The 26363-nt window shown below is 45.6% G+C and overlaps 1 protein-coding gene across 2 annotated transcripts in view; it reads left to right on the forward strand.

Moving 5' to 3' along the window:
• Positions 1–21089: 21089 nt before the first annotated feature.
• Positions 21090–26363, forward strand: part of TMEM255A (transmembrane protein 255A) — a 51856-nt gene continuing 46582 nt past the window's right edge. The window contains exon 1 of one of the 2 annotated variants that reach the window (XM_072816628.1): positions 21090–21345. In XM_072816628.1, coding sequence (XP_072672729.1) covers positions 21288–21345 — 58 coding nt within the window. In that variant the 5' untranslated portion in view covers positions 21090–21287. The remainder of the gene's footprint in view (positions 21346–26363) is intronic. The other variant, XM_072816629.1, reaches the window with a different exon arrangement.

Genomic DNA, 26363 nt, shown 5'->3' on the forward strand with positions numbered 1-26363 from the left:
ATCACATTAGAGATACATGATATTGCTTTGTGCTGTTGCTCATAATGTTTATTAACTGTAACCATTTGGTTAAGGTGGTCCCTAACAGGCTTTTCCATTGTAAAGTTACGTTTTACACTTGGTAATTAGTATATATCTTATGGAAAGAAGCTTCAATACTATGTAGATATCCTTTTTCTGATTAGATTCTCATTCACTGGTTTTGGCATCCATTGATGATTCTTGCCTGAATAAAGTATTGTTATGGTGGCTGCCAAATCGTAGTTTTCTAGTTCCACCATTCCTTCTACATGTATTAATTGGAATTCTACTGTAAGAAAGTAGAATTTCGGGCACCTGGGTGGCTCAGTGGCTGAGCGTCTGTCTTTGGCTCAGGTCATGATCCCAGGTCCTGGGACCGAGTCCCACATCGGGCTCCCCACAGGGAGCCTGCCTCTACCTCTGCCTATGTCTCTGCCTCTCTCTCTCTCTGTGTCTCTCATGAATAAATAAATTTTAAAAGAAAGAATTTCTGTTTGTTTATATCAGTATAGACCCATCAACATTTGTTTTATTCTATGGGTTACATTTCACTACTATCATTATTTTGTTCATCAAATTATCCCATATTGGGCTATTGGAAGTCATTTCAAGCTAGCTTCATTCTTTGAATACCTCCCTATTTTCTGGCACCACAAGCTGTTTCTGCTATCCCAGCCTTGGAATCAGCCATTTCTCCAAGTAGCCCTGATCCCTTTTACTAAGGAAGAGTACTTAGATACCAGGCTCTGGGAATTAGATGTGTTCATTGTTATTAGGGCATTATTACTACTTGGCCTTCTCAGTTGACAGAACCAGAAAATATACAAGTAAAATATATTATGAACCATGAGTTCATACTGATAGCTCTGATTGAAATTCAATACCACAAAGTTCATTCTAGCTTTCTTCTTTTCCATGTTGTAGCTTCAGAATTTTTAACCTTAAAAAAACCCCTACTAACTAGAGTATAGTATTTGTTTACAATTATTTTGTTTGATGGTACATAGTAAAAAAAAATTGCCTTCAAAAGTTTCTGGGGTTAGTTCTCCCTCCACCCCAATCCCTAAAGTTGTTATGCTATTTATTGTTATATTCATTTGTTTCTGTTTATACTCCATTTTGGGTTTCTGCCCTGCACAGAGACACACAAAGAAAAAAGAAAGATTGACTCATACAAGGGGAAATAAGGCAGTCAATAGGAGCTGTCCCTGAGAAAGCCCAAATATTGGAGTTCCTAGAAAAACACTTTATTATTTTTTATAGATTTTATTTATTCATGAGAGACACAGAGAGGCGGGGGAGAAGCAGGCTCTCTGTGGGGAGCGCGAAGTGGGACTCGATCCCAGGACCCTGGAATCAGGCCCTGAGCCAAAGGTAGACACTCAACCCACTAAGCCACCCAGGCATCTGCACTTCATTATTATTTTTAAGTAGGCTCCATGCCCAAAATGTGGGGCTTGAACTCATGACCTCAAGATTGAGAATTGCATGTTCTTCTACCAACTGAGCCAGTCAGACACCCCAGATAAACACTTTAAATGAGATGTTTTAAATATGCTAAAATAAGGGAACTGAAGTCTACAGAACTAAAGCAAAGTCTGAAAATAATGTCTCATGAAGTAGCAATTATCAATAAAGAAATACAGATTATAACGTGAATGGAATAAAAGGTACAAAGGTAAAAAGTACAATAAGAAAATTAAAAATTCAATGAAAGGACTTGACAATAGAATAGAGCAGAGAGAAGAAATAATCCATAACTTTGAAAAGAGGTCAATTGGGATTTTTTAATCTGAGGGGCAGAAAGAAAAATCAACAGAGCCTCAGAGACCTGTTGGACATAACCAAGTGTACGCATAATGGGACACTCAGAAAAAGAGGAAAGAGAGAATGGAGCAAAAAGTATATTTGAAGAAATAATGTCAGAAAAGTTCCCAAATTTCACTAAAAAAAAAGACATGAATCTACTCAGCCAAGAAACTAAACAAAGTAGATTTTCCAAGTAAGAAAAACTCAGAAAGATCCATACCTTAGACACATCATATCAAACTGTCAAAAAACAAAGAAAAAGAAATCATCTTGAAAGCAACAAGAGAGAAGTGACTCATTAGATGCAAAGTTACTCAACAAGATTAACAGCTAATTTCTCATCAGAAACCATAGGTGCCAGAAGGAAATAAGATGACTCCTTAAAAGTGCTGAAAGAAAAAAAAGACTGTCAACTAAGAATTCTATATCCAGCAAACGTTTTCTTGAAAAATAAGGGAGAAACCAAGACATTCCCAGATAAAGAAAAACTAAGGGAATTTATTGCTGGCAGCCCTGACCTACAAGAGATACTAAAGGGAGACTCTCAGGCTTAAGTGAAAGAACACTAGATAGTAACTTGAATTCACATTTAAAAAACTGATAAACCTCATGACCTAGGTAAATATAAAAGACAATGTAAGTGGGTTTTTTTTCTTTATAAGTCCTTGTTTTAATCACCTCTTCTTTGCCCCACTGTTGAAGAATGGATTCCCCAGTGTAGAATTATGGGGATGGCTTAACACATGATATCTGAAAGGCTGACTATAATTTATTAGTCATGTGTACTCACAGTCCAAGGGAGGAGGACACCACCTGCCATGCACTTGAGAACAGAACGAAGGAACAGGGTCAGTGGGATGCAGACTTTCAAGTCTGTATCAAGAGGTGACCCTTGGTTCCCATAAAGGATGTGATTGGCTTGTTTGAATAATTCCACAGGCTGGCAGGGAACTGAGGTCTGGTACTCAGGGATCAGCAATAACTGTGCCAGGTCCCCATGAAAGGAAGTTTTTGTTTTGTTTGTTTGGCTAGGGGACCTTATCCATGGGAGCAGAGTGGGGAGGTAAACTTGTGGTTAGTCTATTTGAGGCTCTCCTGATTTTTACAGCTGTCACGGCAGCACAGAATATTAATTTTAGGACTGACATCACACCTGACCCCTTGAATGTCTTATCAATTTCAACCCTGGTTATGAATGAGATTTTTAGGTAGTAAAAGTGCCTCCCTAGGAAGTGAAATAAGTACTTGACCAGGAGGAAGAGGACCATATGGTGAAATGATGGTCAAAAAACAGGAACTTTAGAGGTATCCCCCTTTATGTCCAAAAAAGGCATTTGAGGGACCCGTGTGGCATTGGTGCAAGGAGTGCATGTCCCCAGAGGCCATGAATTTAGACAAATCAATGCCTGTGACAATAGTGACACCCAGTGGGGGGGGGGGTCCATTTGCCACTCTGTAACTTAAATAAGAGTTATCTGAGGAGCCCATTATGCCTTTTGATTAAACCAACTTCCTGGGTCCTATAGGGAAAACTTCACTGAATGCCTTCTTTAAGAGCCAGCATGGTGTACTCAGAAATGAAATGAGTGCCCTTGTCACTAATGGCAATGTAACTCCAAAAGTGATAAGGAATATTCTGGGAAAGCCTTGTATTGTTTGTGGCCTTAGCATATGTAAAGACATGTGACTTTCATTTATATTTTGGATATCTGTGAGGGAAGAGATTCCCAGAGTTCTTTACTTCTAAAGGGGCAACTCTTAAGCAGTGGCCCTGCAAATGACGGGCGTCTGAGTGGCTCAGTCAGTTAAGCCTCTGCCTTCAGCTCATGTCATGATCCTGGGGTCCTGGGATTGAGTCCCGTGTTGGACTCCCTGATCACTAAGGAGCCTGCTTCTCCCTCTCCCTCTACCCACCCCCCACAACTTATGTGCTCTCGCTTGCTCTCTCTCATAAATAAATAAATAAATAAATAAATAAATAAATAAATAAATACAATCTTTTTTTAAATGTGCAAATGATACTATTTGTTGGCCAGGCATCCAATGCTAAAACAACTACCTGAAGTATGGCCAGTTGTAATGACTCTTGGGTGCCATCCTTTTCAGGGACATTCTGGTTAAGGGATGAAAAACCATCAATATTCTACTGAACTCCATCGTGCACGACGGTGCAATGCCATCCACAAAGTGTATGAACTTCCATTATTGGTCACTTGGTTGATCCTACAAGCATCCCTAGGTAGCCAACGGTCTGAGAGAGGTTGACCTCCTCGATAGCATCATGGCATCTGGCGAGTAAGGATAGAGAAGGCCAGCCTCCATCCTGGAGCAAGGAGGTCTCAGTAGCTGTGATGTGCTTGTGGAGTGCTGTTTTCATGACCCAAAGCATAATGGGCAGCTGGTTGTAGAGGGTTATAGGCTAAGGGACTGTGAGGGCCTTGAGTTTCAGGAGATCTTAGTATGTGGCCAGCAAATTACTGCCTTAATAGTATAGTACAGGACTATGAAGAGCAACTTATTTTAGAAGCCTATGGACCACTTATGGTTATCATAGGTTCTCTAGAGATTCTAGGAGCCATGAAAGGAAGCCTGAAGGAGTCTCTGAAGACACTAATAGCAGTGCTTGTTGATCTCAATTTGGACAGATTCTGGAGCTTTTTGTTGGAGACCCATCCAAGGTGGGCCAATTTGTAAGTAACATCAATGAGATTAAGTAAAATTTGTAAATGAAGAACATGGTATCCTCAGAACCAAGAGAAAAAAAATCCTAGGAAATATTGGACTTGTATTAACCTTGTGAGTGCTGAAAGGGTCAACAGGTATGTTCTTAATTGTCAGAGATGGAATAGCCCTCAGTCTGCCAATGAATTTTCAGGAATGTAACAGAGATGGAGGGGCCTTGCACTATGGGTGGCAATGATCTGTCCCCTTTTTGTGAGTTCTTTTATGAGTATTTGTATGTTGTTAATAAATGTGTCAAATGAATCTCCTTGGAGGAGGATGTCATCAATGTCATGTCATGTCTGTGTTTCTAGAGAAAGGTGGGTACAGTTATGATCTGGCTGGCAAAGACTGTGTGTAATGACAAGGCTGCCGAGGCACCCCATGGGTAGCCTGGCAAAGGCGTATTGTGTCCTTTCAGAGGTGAAGGCAAACAGCAGTCAAGAGACAGTTGAAATAGACACTGAACAAAACATATTATTCAAAGCTATAATAGCAAAATATTTCCAAGTTGCTGAGTGGATGAAGTCAGTAATTCCAATAGTCAGTATTGGATATGGGGATCCTAATGGATGGGGCCAGAGCACTGATGTGCAGTTACTTACTATGAGGCACCATTCATTCTTTCCAGGTTCTAGAACAGGCCAAATTGGGATGTTAAATGGAGAAGCAATGGCGATAATCACCCCTTCACTAATTAGGTCTTCTATAATCACTTTTAATCCCTTAGGGCCCTGTTTTAAGTCACATCAGGCCATCTTAACTTTTGTAACTGAGCAATCAGGATGCCTGCGTGGCTCAGCGGTTGAGCACCTGCCTTCGGCCCGGGGTGTCCTAGAATCCCAGGATCGAGTCCCACATCAGGGTCCCTGCATGGAGCCTGCTTCTCTCTCTACCTATCTCTGCTTCTCTTTCTCTGTGTCTCATGAATAAATAAAATCTTAAAAAAATAAACTGGGCAGTCTATGGCATCTCATTTAGCCAAGCCAGTTGATAAAAGTCGAAGACTTTATACGATTTTAATTTATTACTCACCTGGGTCAGAATGTCTGGGCCTACTAGAGGATATTTTATGGTAATGGGTGCTATGGCCATGGGGAATTTAGGCAAAATAACAATTCTGATCATTAAGGTGAGGCATACCTACTTGTCCTTTATTGTATCTTCAGTAACTCCCTGAAGATTCTAGAGAGTACCTTGTTTAAATTTAATGGGTCCCTAGGTATAACTGTAATTTGAGTCCTAGTATTGATCAAGTCCATGTAGGTTTGCCAATTGGTGCATTTCAGCAAATGTTGACGTTAATTCAGAGCCTATGTTGTAGAGGCACAAAAGTCAATCAGTGCCTTTTTGTCTTTTTGCTATATAAATTCTTTTAGTAAATTTTATATTTCCAATTGTATCATATTGTGTACCTTTATTTCAATTTATTTTTTTTCCTTTCAACCCTGAGGAGTGAGTTCTTTGTTGTCATCAGGGCATAAACAGCAGAATGGCATCGCAGAAGAGCATTGTGTCCACAATTTCGCTATGGCTCTACTCTTTTCCCCACAGGGGCCTCCTTTTTTCCCCCGTATTTTTCTATCTGTAAAAATTCCCTTATAATAATTTAGATTTCTAGGCAAGGAAAGCCTCAACTTTTAGTTTCTGTTTCTGCCCAGTCACCTGTGATGTGGATCTCTCGGTGGTTATGAGGAAAGTTTCAGGGGTTCTGGGGCCTGCCTCATTGGCAGCTGTCTCTTCCTCCAGGGAATGTCAATCTTCCCAGGGTTGAGGTCTGCATCCAGCAAAATCATTTTGTCTATGGCCTGAATGAGATCCATCTAGTCCTATGATCATAAAATTAGCCCTTTGGCATGCTGGTGAGCAGCAGTGCTAGGCAAAGCCCAGACACCCTGGCCAGGGATTATGTATTGGGAAAGCAATTAAGTACAAAATATTTCTTCCCATTTTAATTTTTTTTAAAGATTTTTAAAATTTATTTGAGGGGCGTCTGGGTGGCTCAGCGGTTTGGTGCCTGCCTTTGGCCCAGGGCGTGATCCTGGAGTCCCAGGATCGAGTCCCACATCAGGCTCCCTGCATGGAGCCTGCTTCTCCCTCTGCCTATGTCTCTGCCTCTCTCTGTGTCTCTCATCAATAAATAAATAAAATCTTTAAAAAATAATAAAATTAATAAAATAAAAAAATAATAAAATAAAATTTATTTGAGAGAGAGACAGAGCACTAGAGAGAGAAAGAACAAGCATGAGTGGAGGGCAGAGGGAAAAGGAGAAGCAGGCTCCCTGGTGAGCAGGGAGCCTGATGTGGGGCTTGATCCCAGGATTCTGGGATCATGACCTAAGCAAAGGCAGGTGCTTACCCAACCAAGCCATCCAGGTGTCCTACCCCTTACCATTCTAAAAAATCAGTACCTGGGCCATGGGTTACCATGGATGTGCACCTCAATATCTTTAGAGGGTCAGGAGATCATACGTGACAGTAGCAAGGGAAGTAGCAGCACATTACAGAAACAAAGATGTTACCCTTGTCTGGACAACGATGACTATTAGGCAAACTGGGATGCCATGCTTAATTCTTCCTAGGATGGTGGTCCCCTTCCTTTCCTCAAACCTCACCAAGAGCTGTCTCTAGGCCCTTCCTGGCAGTGCACAAACAAGGTTTGCATGGCCACTCAAGTAGCCAGTGATAATAACCAGGCTAGACACAGTAACCAGAGAGCTACAGCCCATCTTTGGTAGTTGGGACTAAAGTGCCAAGTGATTAGGATACTGTGTGTGCTGCTTTCACAGTTAGAGGCCTCAGAGACCACCTGCCAAATCCAGGCCAAACCCAACAGTATGTCATGCTAGGGTATAGCCAATTAGCAACAATGCTTGTCATGAGGATTAGAGCATTTAGAGAGAGAAGAGCCACCACCAATACCTGGCAAAGACCACAGAGTGCCCCACAAGCCAAAGTGCAAATCCATCAGCAATTGGCAACTCTGTCCCAGACAGCATTTGCCAAATCGTGGAATCAGTTATTTAGCCATGAGCACTTAATTAAAACAAACCAGGTGTCCTTATCATGGTTGGTCTATCCGCTTCATGATGCCAATTGTTTTGATCTCCTCTTCTTCACCCCATTGATGAGGGAGGGATTCTTCCCTAGAATTGTGGAGATGATTGAACATACAACACCCAAAGCTGGACACAGGAGACTGATGGCAGTTTATTAACCATATATACTTAGAGCCTGAAGGAGGAGGGCACTGCATGTCACATAGAGCCACAGAGGGTTTGCACTTGGGATCAGAGTGAACAACCAAGCATTGTGGGAAGCAGGCTTGGTAGTATCAAGAGGAAGGGATGATCCCTGTTTCCCACGGGAAGACGTGATGGGCTAGTTAAAATAATTCTATGGGCTGGCAGGGAACGAAAGCCCACTACTCAGGGATAAGTAGGCACCATGTCTGGTGTCTGTGATAAGGAGGGTTGTTTGGTCAGAGGACCTTATCTGTGGAAGCAGAGGAGGGAAGGAAATTTGCAGTTTGGCCAGTGGAGGCATTCCCAATTTTCCCAGATGTCAAAGCAACTTGTAATATTAACTTTAGACTGTGTGACACATTCCTTTTTTCCCTTTCTGACTTAAAATACAACTGTACAAAGTAATCATGATAAACCTGTGTTGATGGACATATGGTGTCTAAAGAGGTAACTGGTTCGACAATCAGCACAAAGGAGGGAGGAGGGAATGGAGCTCTCTTGGAGCAAAGCTCTTAAATAATATTGGCATTAATTTCAACTTGATTTTTATAGGTTAATATGTTCATTACAGTCTCCAGGGAGGCCACTAAGAAAATAATAGAAAATATAGTAAAAGAAACAATAATGTAATCAAAATGGCAGACCAGAAAATAATCCATTTAACACAAAATTAGGCAGTAATGAGGGGATTGATGAACACAAAAGACATGGAATAGAAAAAACAAATAGCAAAAGAGCAGACATTAATTTCACCTTTTTGATAATTACATTAAATCCAAACAGATTAAACACAACTACCAAAGGGCAGAGATTGGAAGAATGGATAAAAAAGCATGATTCAATTATATGCTGTCTACAGGAGACGTGCTTTGGATTCACAGACACAATTAAGTTCAGAGTAAAAGGATGGAAAAGATGTAGTGAAAACAGTAACCAAAAGAGAATTAGAGTGGAGATTGTAATATCAGACAAAATAGGCTTTAAGACAAAAGTTGTTAGTAGAGGCGAAGAAGATTTTATAATAATAATAATAATATCAATAATTCAGGGAGATACAACAATGATAAATATATATACACCTAAAAGCCCACCTCCGTATACTTGAGGCAAACAGTGTCAGAATTGCAGGAATGGGACACCTGGGTGGCTCAGTGATTGAGCGTCTGCCTTCAGCTCAGGGCATGATCCCAGGGTCGTGGGATCAAGTCCCACTTTGGGATCTCTGCAGGAGCCTGCTTCTGCTTCTCCTTCTGCCTATGTGTCTGACTCTCTCTGTATCTCAAATAAATAAATAAATAAATCTTAAAAAAAAAAAGACTTACAACAGTGAACAAAACAAGTCCTTGACCTTATGGGGCTTAAATCCTAATGAATGGATGAATGAGTCAATCTTTTAATACTTAAATCAGGCACCACTTCCTCCATCTCTCCTGCCTGGGTGAGGAACACCTTCTCAGTCCTTTCTCGATATCCAGCTTACACCTTTACCACTGCATTTAGTTTTCTGTGCCGAAATTATTTTTTTTTTTTTAACAAATCTCTCTCCCCTACTTAATTGTGAAATTGTGAACTCCTTGAGAGCAAGATCTGAATCTTACTTCTTTCCAGTATCTGGCACATAGCAAGTATTCAACGATGGTTTGTTGTGTGCTAGTCATAGTGCTTTCTAACTTTGGATGCCATCTCTGCCCCCCGTGGTCCAACTTCACCTCCAGACATCCCCAAACACATGTACAACTTAATGTGGTTAGGAACACTAGTCAATTGTTTTTTTTCCTGGATTCCAGATTCCTTTCATACATAGGGCCCCAGGGTGGTGCCTCAGACAAAGCCTAGGAGTGTTTCTTTTTTGTTTTTGTTTTTTATTTTAGTGGGGGAAATCCTTGTTTTATTCTTTGGCCTTCCCCTTCTTTTCCTCGAGATAACTGTCTCTCTGTCCCTCTCTCCTTTAATCACGGGCACAGTGGGGATTTCCACTGCCCACCCTGCACATTGTCTCATCTGGGAAATCCTTCCCCAGGGCCAAGAGAAGTAGGAGACAGGATGGCAGCTGCATCCATCTCCAGTGAGGGCAGCTTTTTACCCCATACATGGTGGCGGGAGGTGGCGCTGACGGTGGCTGAATTTTTCCTGCTGCTTCTCTCTTGACCTCTTCTGTTTCTCGCTCCTCTGTCAAGGCCTGGAAGTCATGAGGTACTCTCAACTACGCATGGGGAAGAGACTGCTCAACTCTTTCTTTGAGCTTAGAGAGGGCTTTGGGGGACACTATCCATTTTGATCCTCTTGGTCCTGAAAGGCTACCCTTTCCTGTTTTTTTTTTTTTTTAAAGATTTTATTTATTCACTTGAGAGAGAGAAAGAGAGCACACAGAGGGAGAGAGAGAAGCAGGCTCCCTGCTGAGCAGAGAGCCAGATGCTGAACTCAAACCCAGGACCCTGGGGATCACGACATGAGCCAAAGGCAAGCGCTTCACCGACTGAGCCACCCAGGCACTCCCCCCCCCACACACACACACAAAGGTTACCCTTTCCAGTATAAGCCAGGGCCTTAACAATTCCCAGCACTGCCCTCATCCTGGATCAGATCCCCATGGTGATGGTAGAGTATGCTCTAGAGGGGTTGTATGGACATTTTTCAAACCAGGGAACAAAGATCAGCAAGAAATTGTGCCTGGCTCATTCAACCTCTCTCTGCCACTGGGGAAGCATCTCATACCACAGATCCTGCTGAGGAAGGCCCAACGTCGTCAGCCTAGATGTAAAGCACACTGTGTCATTTGGATGATGGGACATGGCGGTCACCTCAGTCCCTGCTGGATTCCTACCTGTTAGAGAATGTAAGACGGACGACAGAATCGCCACATCAGCATAATAACCTCTGTGCTTCTGATGGAAAAGTAGGCCAAGAAGGGTTAATTAGACCAGGGGACTCCAGTCATTTGGTGAGGAGAGGCCGTTTTTCATTCCATTGAAGCCTGGAGAGCACCTCTGGTGGGGAGGAGAGAGATGGACGAACATGCATACCTGTGAGTGTGTTGGAGGAGGCTGTCAGGGAAGGCCTGGAGGCTGGGGAGGGGGGCGCTGCGAGTGATGGATCAGAGGGACTCCAGGAATGGGTAACAAGGCGAGGAGGAACTTGAAGGAGCAGACAGGAAAGACCCTGGGGTATGAAGGAGGCTGACAGCAAAGGTCCTGGGAGCAGGGAGGAGCTGGCAATCTGACAGTGATGGCCTCGCATAGGAGCCAGAGAGGGGCTTGCTGGTGTTCACTGCATTTCCTTACTAGTTGATCCAGTGTCCTGGTTGGGGCCCCCTGGGCTGGACTAATAATGTACGTGCCCCACTACAATGCCAACACATCAAACAAGCCACCATTAGAACAGGATCATTTTCCTCCAGGCAGCTGCTTGCTGCAATCATTCTGCTGATTAAATTTCATTCTGGAAAGTACTGCACAGACATTAATCAGGTGTCACAGCCACTCCATCCTATAGAGCCAAAGCCTCTCTGACCTTTAAAAATACACCAAACAGTTGCTAGAACACATCTCCCTGGGGAGGACAGGTCCTCGGGCCAGCCCTCAGAAATCCATGTTGTCCTCGCTGCCCCCGCCCCCCTCCAACCCATCTTCCTCTCAGCTGGAGACAGAAAGGAGTAAGGGAGACCTTCCCGACATTTCTGCCTGGGGGCCTCTGCCAGTCTTCTTCCTTGGCCGTGCCAGCAAGCCCCTGCATATGTGGATTTGGAAGTCTGGAAGGGTTTCCCCCTCTCAAAATAGCCTCCCCACTGGCCTGCCCCACGGCCTGGACATTTTCGCTGGAATAAGCACTCCTCCCAGTTAAAGCACCGTAGTCTCCAGAAATCCCCGGTTTCAACAGAAACAAATCAAAACGGGCTTGTCTGGAGGAAGCATTCATAAATCATCACGGCACCTTTTGCGATCACGTTGCACTTTCCCCTGCTTTCGATGCGCTTTGCCACGTACGATCTCATCTCATGGCACATGAGCCCCATGGGGAAGGTGCTCTTATCGTCCCCATTTTGCAGATGTCAAAATGGAGGCTCTGAGCCATCAGTGTGGTCCAAGGCCCAGGGCTAGAAAGGGTCTCCTGAGGCCGAGCCTTAAGCACTGTCTGTCTGTCCCGCTAACACAAACGAATCCTGGCAACTGGGAGTTCGAAGAACAGACGGGCTTTGATGGTGGTGCAGGCGATGACTGAGATCCTCTCCAAATAAGGCTTCAAAGAAAAAGCCTTTCACGCCTCCAGAAGGCACAGCAGCGGAGACAAGGAGTACCTGGACAAGAGGGGGCACTTGGGGGACGGGGGTGAAAGGGGCAGAAAGCCACCTGATGCCCTTCAATTCGGATGTTGGCATTTGTGCTTCCCTATTTCTTTCCCTCGAGCCCATAGGTGGCACATAAAGTGCCTTACTCTCTAGTTGGGCCTTCCTGCCAGAAGTGGTGGAGAGAGGCTGGGAAGTAAGCAGAGGAGGGAAGGTCACGTATCTTGGTCCCTGGGTGGGGCTGCCCTGGGTGATGGTGCTGGGTCCCCCCAGCCTCTGGCCGCCCACTCTGGTCAGGCGGTGCCCGTTCAAGTGCAGAGCATTCGTATTAAGCTACAGCATCGTACCACTGTACCAGTAATGTAAGACAGTGCCCTGTCCTTAACGCATAATGTCGTTTAAAATGCAGAGGGTAGCAGACTGCAACTTAATTGGAAAGGATGCCTTGGACTGTTCGGGACGCTACAGAACATTTGGCATAGCCATTAAAAACTGTTCTCCAGAGCCCAGGAAACTAATTGCAAATGGTTAGGTAATGCACAGCTGATGGAAAGAAGATTTCCCCTTAAATTGATTCCATGGTATATGTACAGGGATGTTTACTGCAGTACTGCTTGTAACTATGAAAAACTGGAACTAAATTAAATGTCCAACCATGGGGGGTTGGTTAAATAAGTCTGAGACGTTCACAAGATGGAATGTTAGGCAGCTGCTGGGAGGGGGGAGAATGAGGTAAATCTGTATATACGGACAAGCTTATCTGCCCATGAAATAGAATTGTTTTTTTTTAAAGTAAGTGGCAGAATGAGTTATGATTTGGTTCCATTTTTGTTTGCTACCTATGTGTGTAATGTGCGTGTGTGTACACGTGTATACTTGCATATGCACAGGAAAAACGGAGAAGTCTGGGAAAAGACACCCCAGACTTCTAATAGAGGTTATCTCTTAAAAGTGAGACTGGGGGAAGCTGAGTGGGGAAAAATTAGAGAGGACGACAAACCATGAGAGACTCCTAGCTCCGGAAACGAACAAAGGGTTGCAGAAGGGGAGGAGGGTGGGGGGATGGGGTGACTGGGTGACGGCATTAAGGAGGGCACGTGATGAGATGAGCACTGGGTGTTATTATACTGTATGTTGGCAAATTGAATTTAAATAAAATATTTAAAACATTTTTTTAAAAGTGAGACTGGGAAGGGAAAGACTTTCACTTTTTAGTTTATACACACTTCTGTGTTGTTTGAGCTCGAGGTGCCTATTTCACTTCTGCAACTGCCGGCTGTTTGCTAAAGGGGAGCAGGCTGGGATCCCTGGGTGGCGCAGCGGTTTGGCGCCTGCCTTTGGCCCAGGGCGCGATCCTGGAGACCCGGGATCGAATCCCACATCGGGCTCCCGGTGCATGGAGCCTGCTTCTCCCTCTGCCTATGTCTCTGCCTCTCTCTCTCTCTGTGTGTGACTATCATAAATAAATAATAAAAAAAAAACAAAAATTAAAAAAAAATAAATAAAGGGGAGCAGGCTTTCTTAGACAACCTCTCCTCGTTATAGCAGGATTCTGGGTTCCTGGTCAGAGCCGAGAGGCAGGTCTGGAGTTAGGTGCATTTCATCTTCAACAGAACTTCTTACAGCTCCAACTGAACTGCAAAGCTGTGTTTCTTCTAAACAGGAGGACGCTAAATTGCAACCTTACCAGAGGAGTCCTCGCTAATAAACAAAGGTGCTCATTTTCTCCCCCTCTCTCTTTTGCCTCTCCCTCAAATTCCACCCACCCACCCCAACCCAGGCAGAGTTCCTTTCATCTTCCCAGGCGGGTCAGTCACTCAGAAAAGCGGTTTCCTTTTAGGCAATCCACAGAGTAGACAGCCCCCTACCGGCGTACTTTCAGGGGCATGGAAAGAGCTGGACCAGAAAAAGTACTTGCCCACCTGCCAGCACCACCAAGCTTTACTAATCACACAATGAAAGAGAAGTACAAATTTCCTTGAAAGAGGTGACACACTGCCTGAAACTTGCACTCGGGCAAGGAAGATTGAAAGCAGAGCCGAGTGTGTGTGTGTGTGTGTGTGTGTGTGTGTGTGTGTGTGAGAGAGAGAGAGAGAGACAGAGACAGAGACAGAGAGACAGAGACAGAGGGACAGAGACACAGGGAATCAAAGCAGGTAGGTCCTGAGCAGCCCACACTGCCCACACTGCAGGGAGGACAGAGTGCAAGTTATGAAACATTCACAGGTTTATTTAATCTGCTTACAAAATAGAATTTGGAAGGTTTAGGGGGCTAATTTTAAGAATACATGCTCACTGAACATATTTGAAAGACTCAGAAAAGTATAAAAAAGAAGGTAGTCATCTGTAGTTCCATTACCCAGAGTTAACTACATTATCTTTATGGCTTCCCTTCTCGTCATTTTTCTCTGTGCATATATACAATTTTAAACAAAATTGAGATTGGGGCACCTGGGTGGCTCAGTGGTAGAGCGTCTGCCTTTGGCTCAGGTCATGATCCCGGGGTCCTGGGATCGAATCCTACATCAGGTTCCCCGCGGGGAGCCTGCTTCTCCCTCTGCCTATGTCTCTGCCTCTCTCTGTGTCTCTCATGAATAAATAAAATCTTTTAAAAAATAAACAAAATTGAGATCAAACTATACAGCCTGCTTTTTCACTCATTATTATGGATATTTCTTTGTCCTTAATATTTGAAAACACAATTTTAACAGCTACATAACATATGCACCATGTGGCTGTGTTATCTAGTTAATTATGTCCCTAATTTGGGGGCATTTCAGGGTTTTTTCCCCAATTTTTCCCTTATTATAAAGAACATTGCCACGAACATCCTTGCACATAAATCTTGGTCTAGATTTCTCTTTCCTTAGTACAGATTCCCAGAAGTGGAATTACTGGGTCACAGTGTGTAAACATTTTTAAAGACTCTGTGGAGCAGTTTGAACTGGGAGCAAATCTATTGATTCCCAGAAACTACTGAACACAGAAATCCTCTCCAGTTCAAACCTGAACCAAGCAGTGGGATGCACCTCCCCCCCAACCCTGCACCTGTGACAATGCCACATCTAATTAGGTGTTTAATGAATGTTTTTGATGGGGATACAGGGAAAGGATGTACTCAGCTCTGTAATTAATTAAAGAAAGGAAACAGGGCAGTTACAGCTTAAATGAAAGCTATTCCGCTATCCCCACCAACCGCCGTCTCTGGCAGGTGAACCAGAATATCCAAACTGTGAGAACCACCGACTGATCCCCCAACCCAGTCCTGTGGCCTTAAGACCACTCACTCTCATCCCCTGCCCTTTTTCCCCCTGATTAAAAAGTCATATGTATGGTGAATTTTTCTGTATGGATTTTCCTTCAATAAAGTTTACTGTATAAAATATGTTAATTATGTCTACCCATTGACCCGTCTCTCTCTAACCTTAACATTTGGTGAATATTAACCTCTGTTAAATTTATTCTACAATTCACAAAAGCATCATTTAGCCTTTTTGAATATCAAGATTTCCCTAGTGTATTCATTGATGCATGCATTATTATTCTCTGTTGCTGTTTTATCCCTTCAAATTAGGAACGTGTGAAATTCTGTGAAAAAACAGACTTTTATCTTAAAAGGAAACCCTCCCTTCTGTAGCAAGAAACAGATGTTTTTCTGAACTACTCTATCAAGAATTTACTGGAAGCATGTATACCTGTAGCATTTCAATGTTTTTGTTAATGTTTCGAAGCAATGTGCTTTGAAATCTGAATCATTTCTTTCTATTCATTGTCATAGAATTCTCCTGATGCTCTTCATCACACATTAGTGATCAAAAATGAGTTGTAATTTCCATTCCTTGCCCCTAAGAGCTAAATAGATATCATAACATAAGTCAAAGGGAGTTTTATTGTGTAAGAATGTTTGATTGACTGAAGATGGATGTTGATGAGGTGTATTTGAAAGCTATTAAATACAACTTACATAGTTTAACAAAAAATGTGTTTTATTATTGAGAAGTTTATTTTTAAAAAGGAGTATTTCATTCTCAAAACAAACCAACCAACAAAAGTATGCCTGGAGAAAACAAATCAGGAAAATGTATTTCAACCCATAAATTGTTATCTCTGGGAAGTAGAATTGTGGGGGAGACAGTAATTTGCTGCATCATGTATCTCTGCAGTTTGGAGAATTTTTACAGTGTCATGTTTTATTCCAGTAAGCAGAAAAAAAGCAATAGATTAAAAGTGCCATATATTCAACAGTTATTTAAGTCCCTACTATGGACCAGGCATAACTATGTGATTGCTATGGACATTTTGAAAGCTATGTAAAAAGGAGACTTTGGGTACATGCAACAGAGAACAATGATGAATACAATAATGAGAACATCTAAGCAGCTGGAGGTTTCTAAGGTTCTCATGGACGGTGACACTGTGTTGTCTCCCTCCTGGCTCCTAGATCTGTGGTTCCCACCAGGTGCCTAGTACCCAGCTGAACCCCGATCCAGCTTCCTGACTGGCCCTTCCTGCCTCTGGCTTTAACTAGGTGTGTGTCTTAAGTGCTGAAACATCTCCTTTGCAAGGTAAAGCCAAGAAGAGTGTGAGGATCCACACACATGCTGGACATGTTGATGGTGGGAAGGAACTTTGCCACAAGTATTTTTGAGGACAATTTGGCAATATGCATTAAAAGCCTCAAAAAAAAAAGCCTCAAAAATATTCGGACTTGGGGATGCCTGGGTGGCTCAATCCGTTAAGCGTCTGCCTTTGGCTCATGTCATGATTCCAGGGTCCTGGGATCGACCCCTGGGTCTGCTCAGCAAGGAGTCTGTCTGCTTCTCCCTCTGGCCTCCCCCAGTTCATGCTCTCTCTCTCTCTCTCATAAATAAATAAATAAATAAAATCTTTTAAAAATATTCAGACTTGATGATAGAAATCAGGATAGTGGTTACTTCTGGGGGGGGTTACTGGCCGGAAAGGGGGTTCAAGAGAGCCATCTGGGATGTTGGAAAGGTTCAACATCTTGATCTGGGTGGTGGCTACAGGGGTGTATATATAAAAATTTATTGATATGTATACTTAAGACCTGTGCACCTTACCGTACGTATGGTGATAAAAATGTTTTGTTAGAAAATATGTATGTGAAACTTTTGAACCGATGGTTCCATTATAACATTATATCCTATGATAATAAAGATGCGAATATTTAGTTCATTGTGTTATTTATAAATGTTGAAAAACTGGAAACCTCTGAAGTATCCGATAACAGGTATTGGTGATTAAATGATGTTCCGTTCCTTTAAAATCATGTTACCAAAATTTTCTTACTGGTATTGAAAAACATAATGTTTGGTACTTACAGTGTTCGGTCACTAAGATAGGAAAAAAACAGTGACAAAGTAAAGATAAGTACCAAGCATTGTTTTCTGGTGCTGAGATGCTTTTTCCTGGTACCCAAAGAAAATGACCAGCCGACAATGGGAACCAGTCAAGCTCCTTGGACGAAATCACACCATCAAACGTGGTTCTCCACAGTGAAGATTCAGCTGTTTGTGGCGCAGGTGCTGGGTAGGCATTGACCTAAGGTAGTTTGGAAAATGCAACCCCAACCTCAATTAGGGATGTTTGGACACTTTGAGGTTCTCCATTATGCTGAAGCTCCTTTCTATCTTCAGTCAACTCAAGTGTAGGAACTGAGAGAGGTAGGTGGTGATAACCAGGGTGGACAGAGAATGGCTGGGATGTGTGCGTGTGTAAGTGTGTGTGCTTTTGTGAATAATTGTGTGGCCATCATTCCAAATATGCATGAATGCCTTTATGTGTATGTATCCATGTGGACATGACTCCACCAGCCTACATTTCTCAAATGTGGAATCAGGGAGGCTCTACAATAATTTCGTCAAATTGATCATCAAAATAAGAAGGTGATGGAGTGCTCTGGCTATTCCCAGGGTGAATGTGTTAGAGACAGAACACCATCTGGCATTTTTCTAGTGGTCCGAAGCCTTCTAGGGAGCATTCTCATCATTGGTTTGAAGAAGATGGAGAGAAGCAGGCTGCAGAGCCCCATTGGCAAATGTTTCCTCGTGCTATAAAACAGTTTGCAACCTAGGGCAACACTGTATGCTTGATTAAGCTTGCAATGAAAAGGATTTATTTTAAGCCATTTTAATAATTTATTTTTTATCCAAAGCTAACCAAGCAGTTTTATAGTAGCCTTCGCTGGCTTGAAAGACCTGTTCCTTCATTTAGGTGGCTTTACTATTGGTAAATTTTACTACGAGCCTATTACTGTATAAAATCTACATGCATTTTGACATTAAAAAAATCAGGATAGAGCCCATGAAAAAACTGCCTCTTGCTTTTTAATTGTCCAGCTCATTCAGAGTAAAATACACTGTTTTTTTTTCTTTTCTTTTCTTTTCTTTTGGGGGGGGGGAGGAAAAGGGGTCTTTGTGCCAGTCTTGTTTGAAATGTGGGTTGCTTTCTTTCTATTTTTTTCTTTTCCAAGCTCCCATCCTAGTCCCTCCCCTTATCCCAGATCCTCTGTCCAAATAAGCACACTATCTCTGGGGAGAAGCCTGCTACTACTCACTGAGCTGCTGCAGCTGCTGCTATGGTCATTGCTCCTGGTCTCAAAGTCATTTTTAACTTGACTGAGAGCCTGCTGTGTTCCAAGTCCCATAAGGTACCCCCAAGAGACATATGAAGGAAATATACAGTATGCAGTTCTTCTAAATGGCCAGCTCCTCTCATACTTTTTCGAAATAGCTTTTAATTTTCACGCAGGATTTGGAAATACAGATGTTGCATAAAGCAAGCCCTCCCTCGCTCGTTTATGGCTTTGCTTGTAAAGGTCAAATTACATAGGCCCTCTGTATCAATTGATGGGTAATGCACCTCTGTCTGTCCATCGACACCAACATGGTAACAAGTTTCTATTTGGCTTCTTTAGGGATTGCGAGCTCTCTGGTTGCTAGAGGGGAGCCAAAATCTCTAAAGAATGTAGAAAGGTGTCTTTTCCAGCCTGTATAAACCCCCTTTTCTCCAAGGTTACTTTCACAGAAACAAAATCAGTTAGTTATGAAGAACTCCTGAAAAATTAATACTGGTTGCAGGAAGTCTTCACATTAAATATATGAGATATTTAGAGTGAAAGGGGTGGGGATAAGTAACCAGAATTGAAGACAAACATGGCAAAAGTATAAGTACAGGACTGCTCCCTGCCTTTGTGGAGCTTACTGGGATCGACACATGAGCCAAGCATGCTTAAGACACACACCTCTACACCCGTGGGCATCTTGTCTCTATCTAGGACATATATCACAGATTTCTAAACCACATCTATAGTGTAAAGCTGCTAATAATACCTGACACGGCATTCAGCCAGGCCCCTGGGGTGCTCAAGTTCTTTACAAAGGGCTTCCTTTTTAACCTTCAGGAAGCATCTTTTTCTTCCTTTGGGAGATGGGAAAGGGCAAGGGCCCTTGGTTCCATTTCATGGATAATGAAACAAAGCCTCACAGTAGATGAGCAAGCCAGAGTTGGAAAGAACCAAGTTCTCTTCTTCATCCCATAGACTCTTAGGTGAATTTTATACTTGATTTTTTTTTTTTTTTTTTTTGGCGGGAGGACGTGGAAAGAGGGTTGCCACTACCATCAGGGGAGGTGGTTGGAAGGAGACCTGGCAATAAGAACCTGGGAGCTCTCACTGGGCAGAATGGATGCCTTCAAACAGGTAAATTCCATGGGATGCGGAGCCCACAGGGCTGGGTTGCCGAGGGAACTGCAGCCCACTGTTATCCTCTTCTTCACCTTCCACCTCATTCTGCTCTGCTACTGTTTTGAGGACTCAAAACCACCCTCTGGGCTGACAAGGTAGTGATTCCAGCCCAATATCCTAACGGGGTCTGGAAGGATCAGTTAGGAGGGACTTTGCTGTCCTCCAAGATCAAGAACGTTTCCCCTCTACCCTTCCCTTAGCAATCCACAGCAGATTCTGGCGGCCACAGCTATTTCATTCTTTCCAAAGCTACTTGTGTTTACATCCTGTTGCACCTCTTGGGGCTAATGAATTCCTTAGGTTTTCAATACACCATATAGAGTAATATGTCTTTTCAGCTACCATGGCAGCAAGAGCACCAACCTGAGGGTCCAACAGATCTAGGTTCAAATCCCACCTCTGCCACTTACTAGCTGAGTGGCTACAGGAAATTTTCGTGCCTTCTCTGAGATACAGTTTCCTCATCTGTAAAATGGGATTATGGATTCTTCCTCTTCCTGCCTTGCACGGCTGCTGTGATGAGAAGATGAGATCCTTGACATAAAAGCATCTTGACCAAAGCACAAACTGGGATGGTGCTGATGCAGAGTCATATTTGCTTTAGCTGAATCTCCTTCTAGCTCTTAGGGGGCCATTGGTTCTAGAATTCTCAGACCTGGTGAATAAGGCTGTGTTCCCTCTCTCCATCTCTGCATAATTTTATACACTCTGGTCACATCCCTTCCCAGCCTTCATCTTTCTAGACTAAAGAGTCTGCGTTTGTTTAATCTATCTTCATATGGCAGCCCCTCTACCCTCCCCCATCCCCTTGATTATAGAGTGGCCCTTCTCTGGATCATCTCCAGCTCCATTATGTCATTCTGGAAGCACTAAGACCAAACCTGCACAAATGTGTGTGTGTGTGTGTGTGTGTGTGCATGCGCGCGCGCGTGCCTGTGTGTGTGTGTTCATCAGCTCTGAACCTCTGACTGTGCCCCCTCCCCAATTATAAATCCTAGAACAGGATGCTTGCCCAAGACCCTCTCTCCAAAGTACAGAGAAGGCCGATTGGCCCCAGGCTGTAGCCTCCCCCTCTTTCTCTGCGCAGCCCTGGCCCCAAGGGGCGAAAACGGCTCCCTGTCTGGCTTGGGAGGCTGGGAGGTGGATAACTAGGATGGGGGGGCCGAGGGGGAGGGAGGGGGGGTCTTGCGCAAGCGCACGCCGCTGCTCGGACCGCCAATGCTGCTGCCTCCCGGAGCAGAGGGAGGCAGAAGACGAGGGAGGGAGAAGAGGGGAAGGGAGGGGGAGGCGACACTTGGGCTGCAGCTCGCAACCAGAGGCAGTCTCCCTCAGCTCTCGGAGGGACGGGGAGCGGCAGCCGCGGAGTAGGATGCTCTGCGGGGCGCCCTGAGCCGGGGGCGCGTGAAGCAGCTTCGGGGGCCGGGGCCACAGGGCAGCTTTCACCATGCATCAGTCCCTGACTCAGCAGCGGTCCAGCGACATGTCCCTGCCCGATTCCATGGGTAAGTCCAGCCGCCCTTCCTCGGGGCGGCGGCAGCTAGGGGTGAGTGCGCTGCCCTCTGGACCACGAGCGCCCCGGCCGCCCCGGGAGCCATGGAGCGGGAAGCGGGGCTAGGTAGGGGGTCCACGCGCCCCAGCGTCGGGGTGGCCGACCGGAGCCCCAGGGGAGCGGCCCGGGGGGGCGGGGGCGACGCGCGGAGACGGGAGCGCCAAGCTTGCGTCGGGGTACCCGCGCCCCGGAGTGCGGGCGTGTGCGTGTTCGTGTGCGTGTGCGTGTGCCGACAGACTTGCAGCCGGTGGTAAATTCCAGCTGTCTGGGGATCAGAACACTTCCCTGCAACCTGCGCCTTCGCTTTCCATTCGACGCTCCCTGTTTGCAAAGTCCCCGTCACTTCTAAGAGCTCACGACTAACGACAATTAGGAGAAGCAGAGTCCTCGCCCCCTCCCAACTCTGTCGAAGCTGCCCAGAAATTCAGAGCTGCAGTGGGGGGGGGGCAGACTTGCACCTCGCTGATGGGGGGGTGTTGCGCAACCCTGGGGGATGGGTGGGGGGGAGAAGAAAGGAGGGGGGTTGGCGGGAGGGGAATTCCTAAGGAATCACTCAAGACAGCCCATCCCTGCCGTCTGCAGCGTCAGGATCCACATTCCTTGAATTTGATTCCTATTCTGCTCCAAATGCAAGGAATGTGCGTGAGTGTGGAAAAAAAAGTGTGTGGGGGGGGGGGGGACGACGAGTGAGAGCGCGAGAAAGAAAGAGCGAGCGCGAGCCCGCGCATCTTCCGAAGTCGCGCTTTCTCTCTCGGGGTGTATTGGAGGGGGAGGGGGGACCCACCAGCCTGATTAGGTTCAACACTTTTCCTCATCACATCTGGGCCACAGCTACCTCTAGACACCAACTTGGCTGTCCCTTGAAGCTGCTTTTTGGTAGTTACAAACAGAACACAAACCCAGTCCCCCTCAGCTGTTAGGCACCTTCCCAAGCCCTATGATTTCACTGGGCGGAGAAATTAATTTGGAGCCCAGGAGAGCGGGAGGGGATTGTCAAACCATGATCCCACCTAATCTTAAAATTCGCCTCGGATACACTCGAACCAAATCAAATTATGTCTTGCCAACATACTTTACATTCTGCAAATTTCCTCCGTCCCGAATTCCTGCCATCCAATCTGCTCAGGTCTTCTGTGATGAATTCGTGGGAACATCTCTAGAGGAGGGGGCGGGGAGAGGGTTGAACCCCCTATGTCAGCCTGCACAAGACCGAGTCTCAACAGAATTCGTTCACCGAAGGGGCCCCTGAAAGTGTCATCTCCTAGATGGTGGGAAGATCCGTATTTTCAATGGTTCTGCATATTCAGTATAAGAACTTGATCTTTTTTATTTTTAAGAGTGTGGTCCAAATAAGGCCAAGGACTTGGGTCCGAATCCAGAACCCAGCAGTACCAGACTCCCCCCAGCTGTCTAGCACAAGCGCGCGCGTACACACACACAAACACTCACGCACGCGCGCGCACACTTGCACACAGAATGCACTCCTCACCTTGGCCAGCTGTGGCGCCAGCGCAGCCCCAGGCTCCCCGACGCCAGACTGTTGCGCCAGGGAGGGCTGGTGGGGGGCGGGGGGAGCGCGAGGGCCCGCAGCGGGCCACAGCCACCCGCAAAGCCGGCCTCCGGCGCGGGGCCCTCTGCCTGCGGGGGAGTGCGCAGGTTAGGGGGCCAGGGCCTTAACTGTCGCTACTAGGCACACGGCTCTGTGGGTGGGGGAACACGATGAAGAGAGTTCTTTCTTGGGCTCCTAGGGGCCCTCGGCCAATCTTACGTTTCTAGAAAGGTCTGCGCAACAAGAAGCTGAGTGGGTTTTGCCCAGCCCAGACTCCACACTGCGGGCAAAGAATTGTAGATCCCTTATAGACGCGCGAGCCTGCTCCACGCATCCCGCTTTGTAAAGTCCGCAGACCGAGGGCACTAGCGAATTCCTGAGTCGAGTGGTAACCCTGGGTTTCCACAGTTTGGACAGGGAAGTCTCCCCGGAGTTCCCTGGCTCGGGTCCCGCACAACCCAGGCCTGAATCAGCGTCTAGGCTATTTAGGAGCTACTCCCACTTAACTCAGCTTTGGCAACACCACCTTCCCTTGCATGGCGGGGGAGGGGAGTGGAGGTGGGGGTAGTCTTACAGCCCCCAAGGGGCAGCATTTCAGAGGGGATTTCCTCCACCGGCAAGACACAACTGCAGCCCCAACAATAAAATTTAAAACACACAGACACACATTGCACCAAGGTGCCTGCGCGCTAGGCTTGCTGGCCGCCTGGAGAGGGACGGTCCTAGCGGCGCTGGGCAATATGAAGGTGGTAATTGGACTCCAGCGCCCCTACATCCCGCCTCCCAGCAACCCCCTTTTCCCTTTTGGCAACACCGCCCCCAGGCGCTAAGGCATCTCTACTACAGCGGGGGACCCCTCCTTCCCTCCCAAGTAACACATTTGTAATTCACCAGTGGCCTTGGAGGTCTTTGGTCAAAGAACTGCAAAAGGAGGGGGGTCAGGACACCGGATATCAGCACCTTTAAGGAAATGTTTGGGAGATTGGTAGAGCCTTGAGGGTCTTTTGTGGGCAGCCACCTGTTTCCACCTACGTGAGGCTGGGACTTCCTGGGACCCTCCCTGTGTGGCAAAGCTCACTCAGGTAAGCAAATCCTAATCCGTTGAAAAGATGAGCACCCCCCCCATCCCCGTTAGCCAGTCATCGACAACATAGTGTACAGGACAGGATACTGGGCCCTGGTCCTTGCTGCCCTGTGACAGCGATTACTGCACCCTATTATTAAGGGGGTGACCAAGAACATGCACAGGGTAAAACATCAGTAAGCAGAGACAATCATCCCACCCCCTGGCAACCCACACCTGCATTCCTGTCAGATACATAATCCCGAACTGGAGTTATCATATGGGTTGTGTACCAGACCCACAATTACAACGGTGATCGTAGCAGTTACAATTAATATGTGTATTGAGTAAGGTATATATAGGAGCTCTGGGACACGAGATAATGAGCAATTAGAGGAGAGTAAGTCTGGTAAGGAAAACTTTTGGAGGAGGTGAGTTTTGAGCAGGTTTTCGAGGGAGGGAGGGACTCAGATTCAAAGACCGCAGTGCAGGTGGGGGCTCTGACCAGGGAGTGGGGGGGGGAACCAGGCTGTATCTGGAAGGGTGGAGACAGCAAATAATTGGGCGCTTCTAGAGCTGAGCATCCTGGTCCTCACGAATCTGGGGTGGAGGTGGGGCACTGCAGAGAGAGAGAGAGAGAGAGAGAGAGAGAGAGGTCTGCAGTAGTTCTGCAGGGAAGCTGCTGGGGGCGGAAGGGGAGCAGGCGAAGCCCATGACAGGATTTCAGACTCTCCCACTGCTGTTGGTTGCAGGGGTGGTGGTGGTTGTTTAAACAGAAATATACTGGGTGCCAAGTTGACAGGCTAGTGAGAGACATCGGGGTTGTGTGACACTAGTTGAACAGAAGGATTTTAGTTCTGGGGACCCCTCAGGTGTGCCCTATTTTTAAAAATCCAGTCTATGAACGCAGCTTATATTTATTCACACAATTCCCCCGCACGCACACGCCTTTTTGCTTAGAAGGGAAGCAATTCTGATACGTTGCCTCTTGTTTATTCAACAAGTATTGACTGCACTCTAGATATCAAACACTGCGATAGGCACTGTTTTCAAGAACCTCCTGCTTTATTTAAATACCTCATGGTATCAGATGGAGGTTTTCGATGGATTGATTGAACAAAATCAGAATCAGATGTTCCTGGGTTCATGAGAACATCTAAGGCAGGCCCCACATTATACCCTGATAAGAACAGGGCTCCCTTCTGCAATGAAACAACCACCAGGAAAATATCCCAAACAGACAAAATGAGCTACCTTTTAGTAGCCTGGACCACGCATTCAGAGAGCAGGTGTGTCTTGCTCTAAGTAGATGAGATTTTAAGTGGAATTGACACTAAAGGGAAATGGAGACGTGATTCTTCACTTTTCAAAAGCATTCACCCCGAGGTTCCTTATGATGGTCAACTTCCCAAGTGCAACTAGAAATAATTTCAACTTACACAATTATAGTCCTTATAGTGTAAAGTAGGGAGTGACTTGGGGGAAGGTGTGAGGGGGACAGAGTAGACATTCAACCTACTGATGACAGAGTTTACTTGAGAATTTTCAAAGCAAATCCTATCTGGAGGAAAGGCCCTGGTAAGTGTGTAGGCTCTTTGCCTGGGCTTCTCAACTGACTGGATTTTCAGTTCAGGTTCTAAAGCAGGGGGGAAAAAATAGATTTTTCAAATGACACCATGTGGTTTGCTGAGTCACTTTTCTGACCTGGCTCCTGTGCTTTTAAGAGCTAGAGTGATATTTGCAAAGGAGACCCAAGAGCTGTGAATAGGATTTAAAGCCACTTGGCAGGAAAGGAGCAGGCAAGTGAGAGCGGAAAAAAATGAGGAAGACCACATGCACACTCCCCCAATTTAGTCTCTAAAGTTCTACGTTTTCCGTGTGAGGCGTTGCGACACTTTTCAGTGTCACAAAGATACCCGTGGTGTCTCCAGATGTTCCCTCACTGTCTTTTGCTAATCTGAGGCAGGGGAAGGCTTAGATGGGGCGAGTGACATCGGAGAAGGCAGGTGGAATGGAAGGCGATGGTGATGGTAGGTTTCTGTTAGAGCCCCTCAGTGGAACCAACTCGAAGATTCACTGCGAAGTGTCTGTCATCAAATAGACGCAGGGACCCTGGTTCAGACACTCATTTAGGGCCTCTGGAGATGCCACCGAAGGATAAACTAACCTTCAGGTGAACAGAAAATAAATCCTGCCCCCCTTTCCCCCTCCCCACCCTGGGCCGCTCTCCCAGCCCTGCTCACGGTGTTTCCGCCAGTCTGCTTGCCATCTGCATCCCAAATAGCCCTCTCTCACGGAGGGCCCTGATGTCACGGATGTCACTAGAGTTCCTTTATGCCCCTTCCCCGCGGAGGCTGGA

Source organism: Canis lupus, chromosome X, assembly GCF_048164855.1.
Source record: "Canis lupus baileyi chromosome X, mCanLup2.hap1, whole genome shotgun sequence".
NCBI lineage: Eukaryota > Metazoa > Chordata > Mammalia > Carnivora > Canidae > Canis > Canis lupus.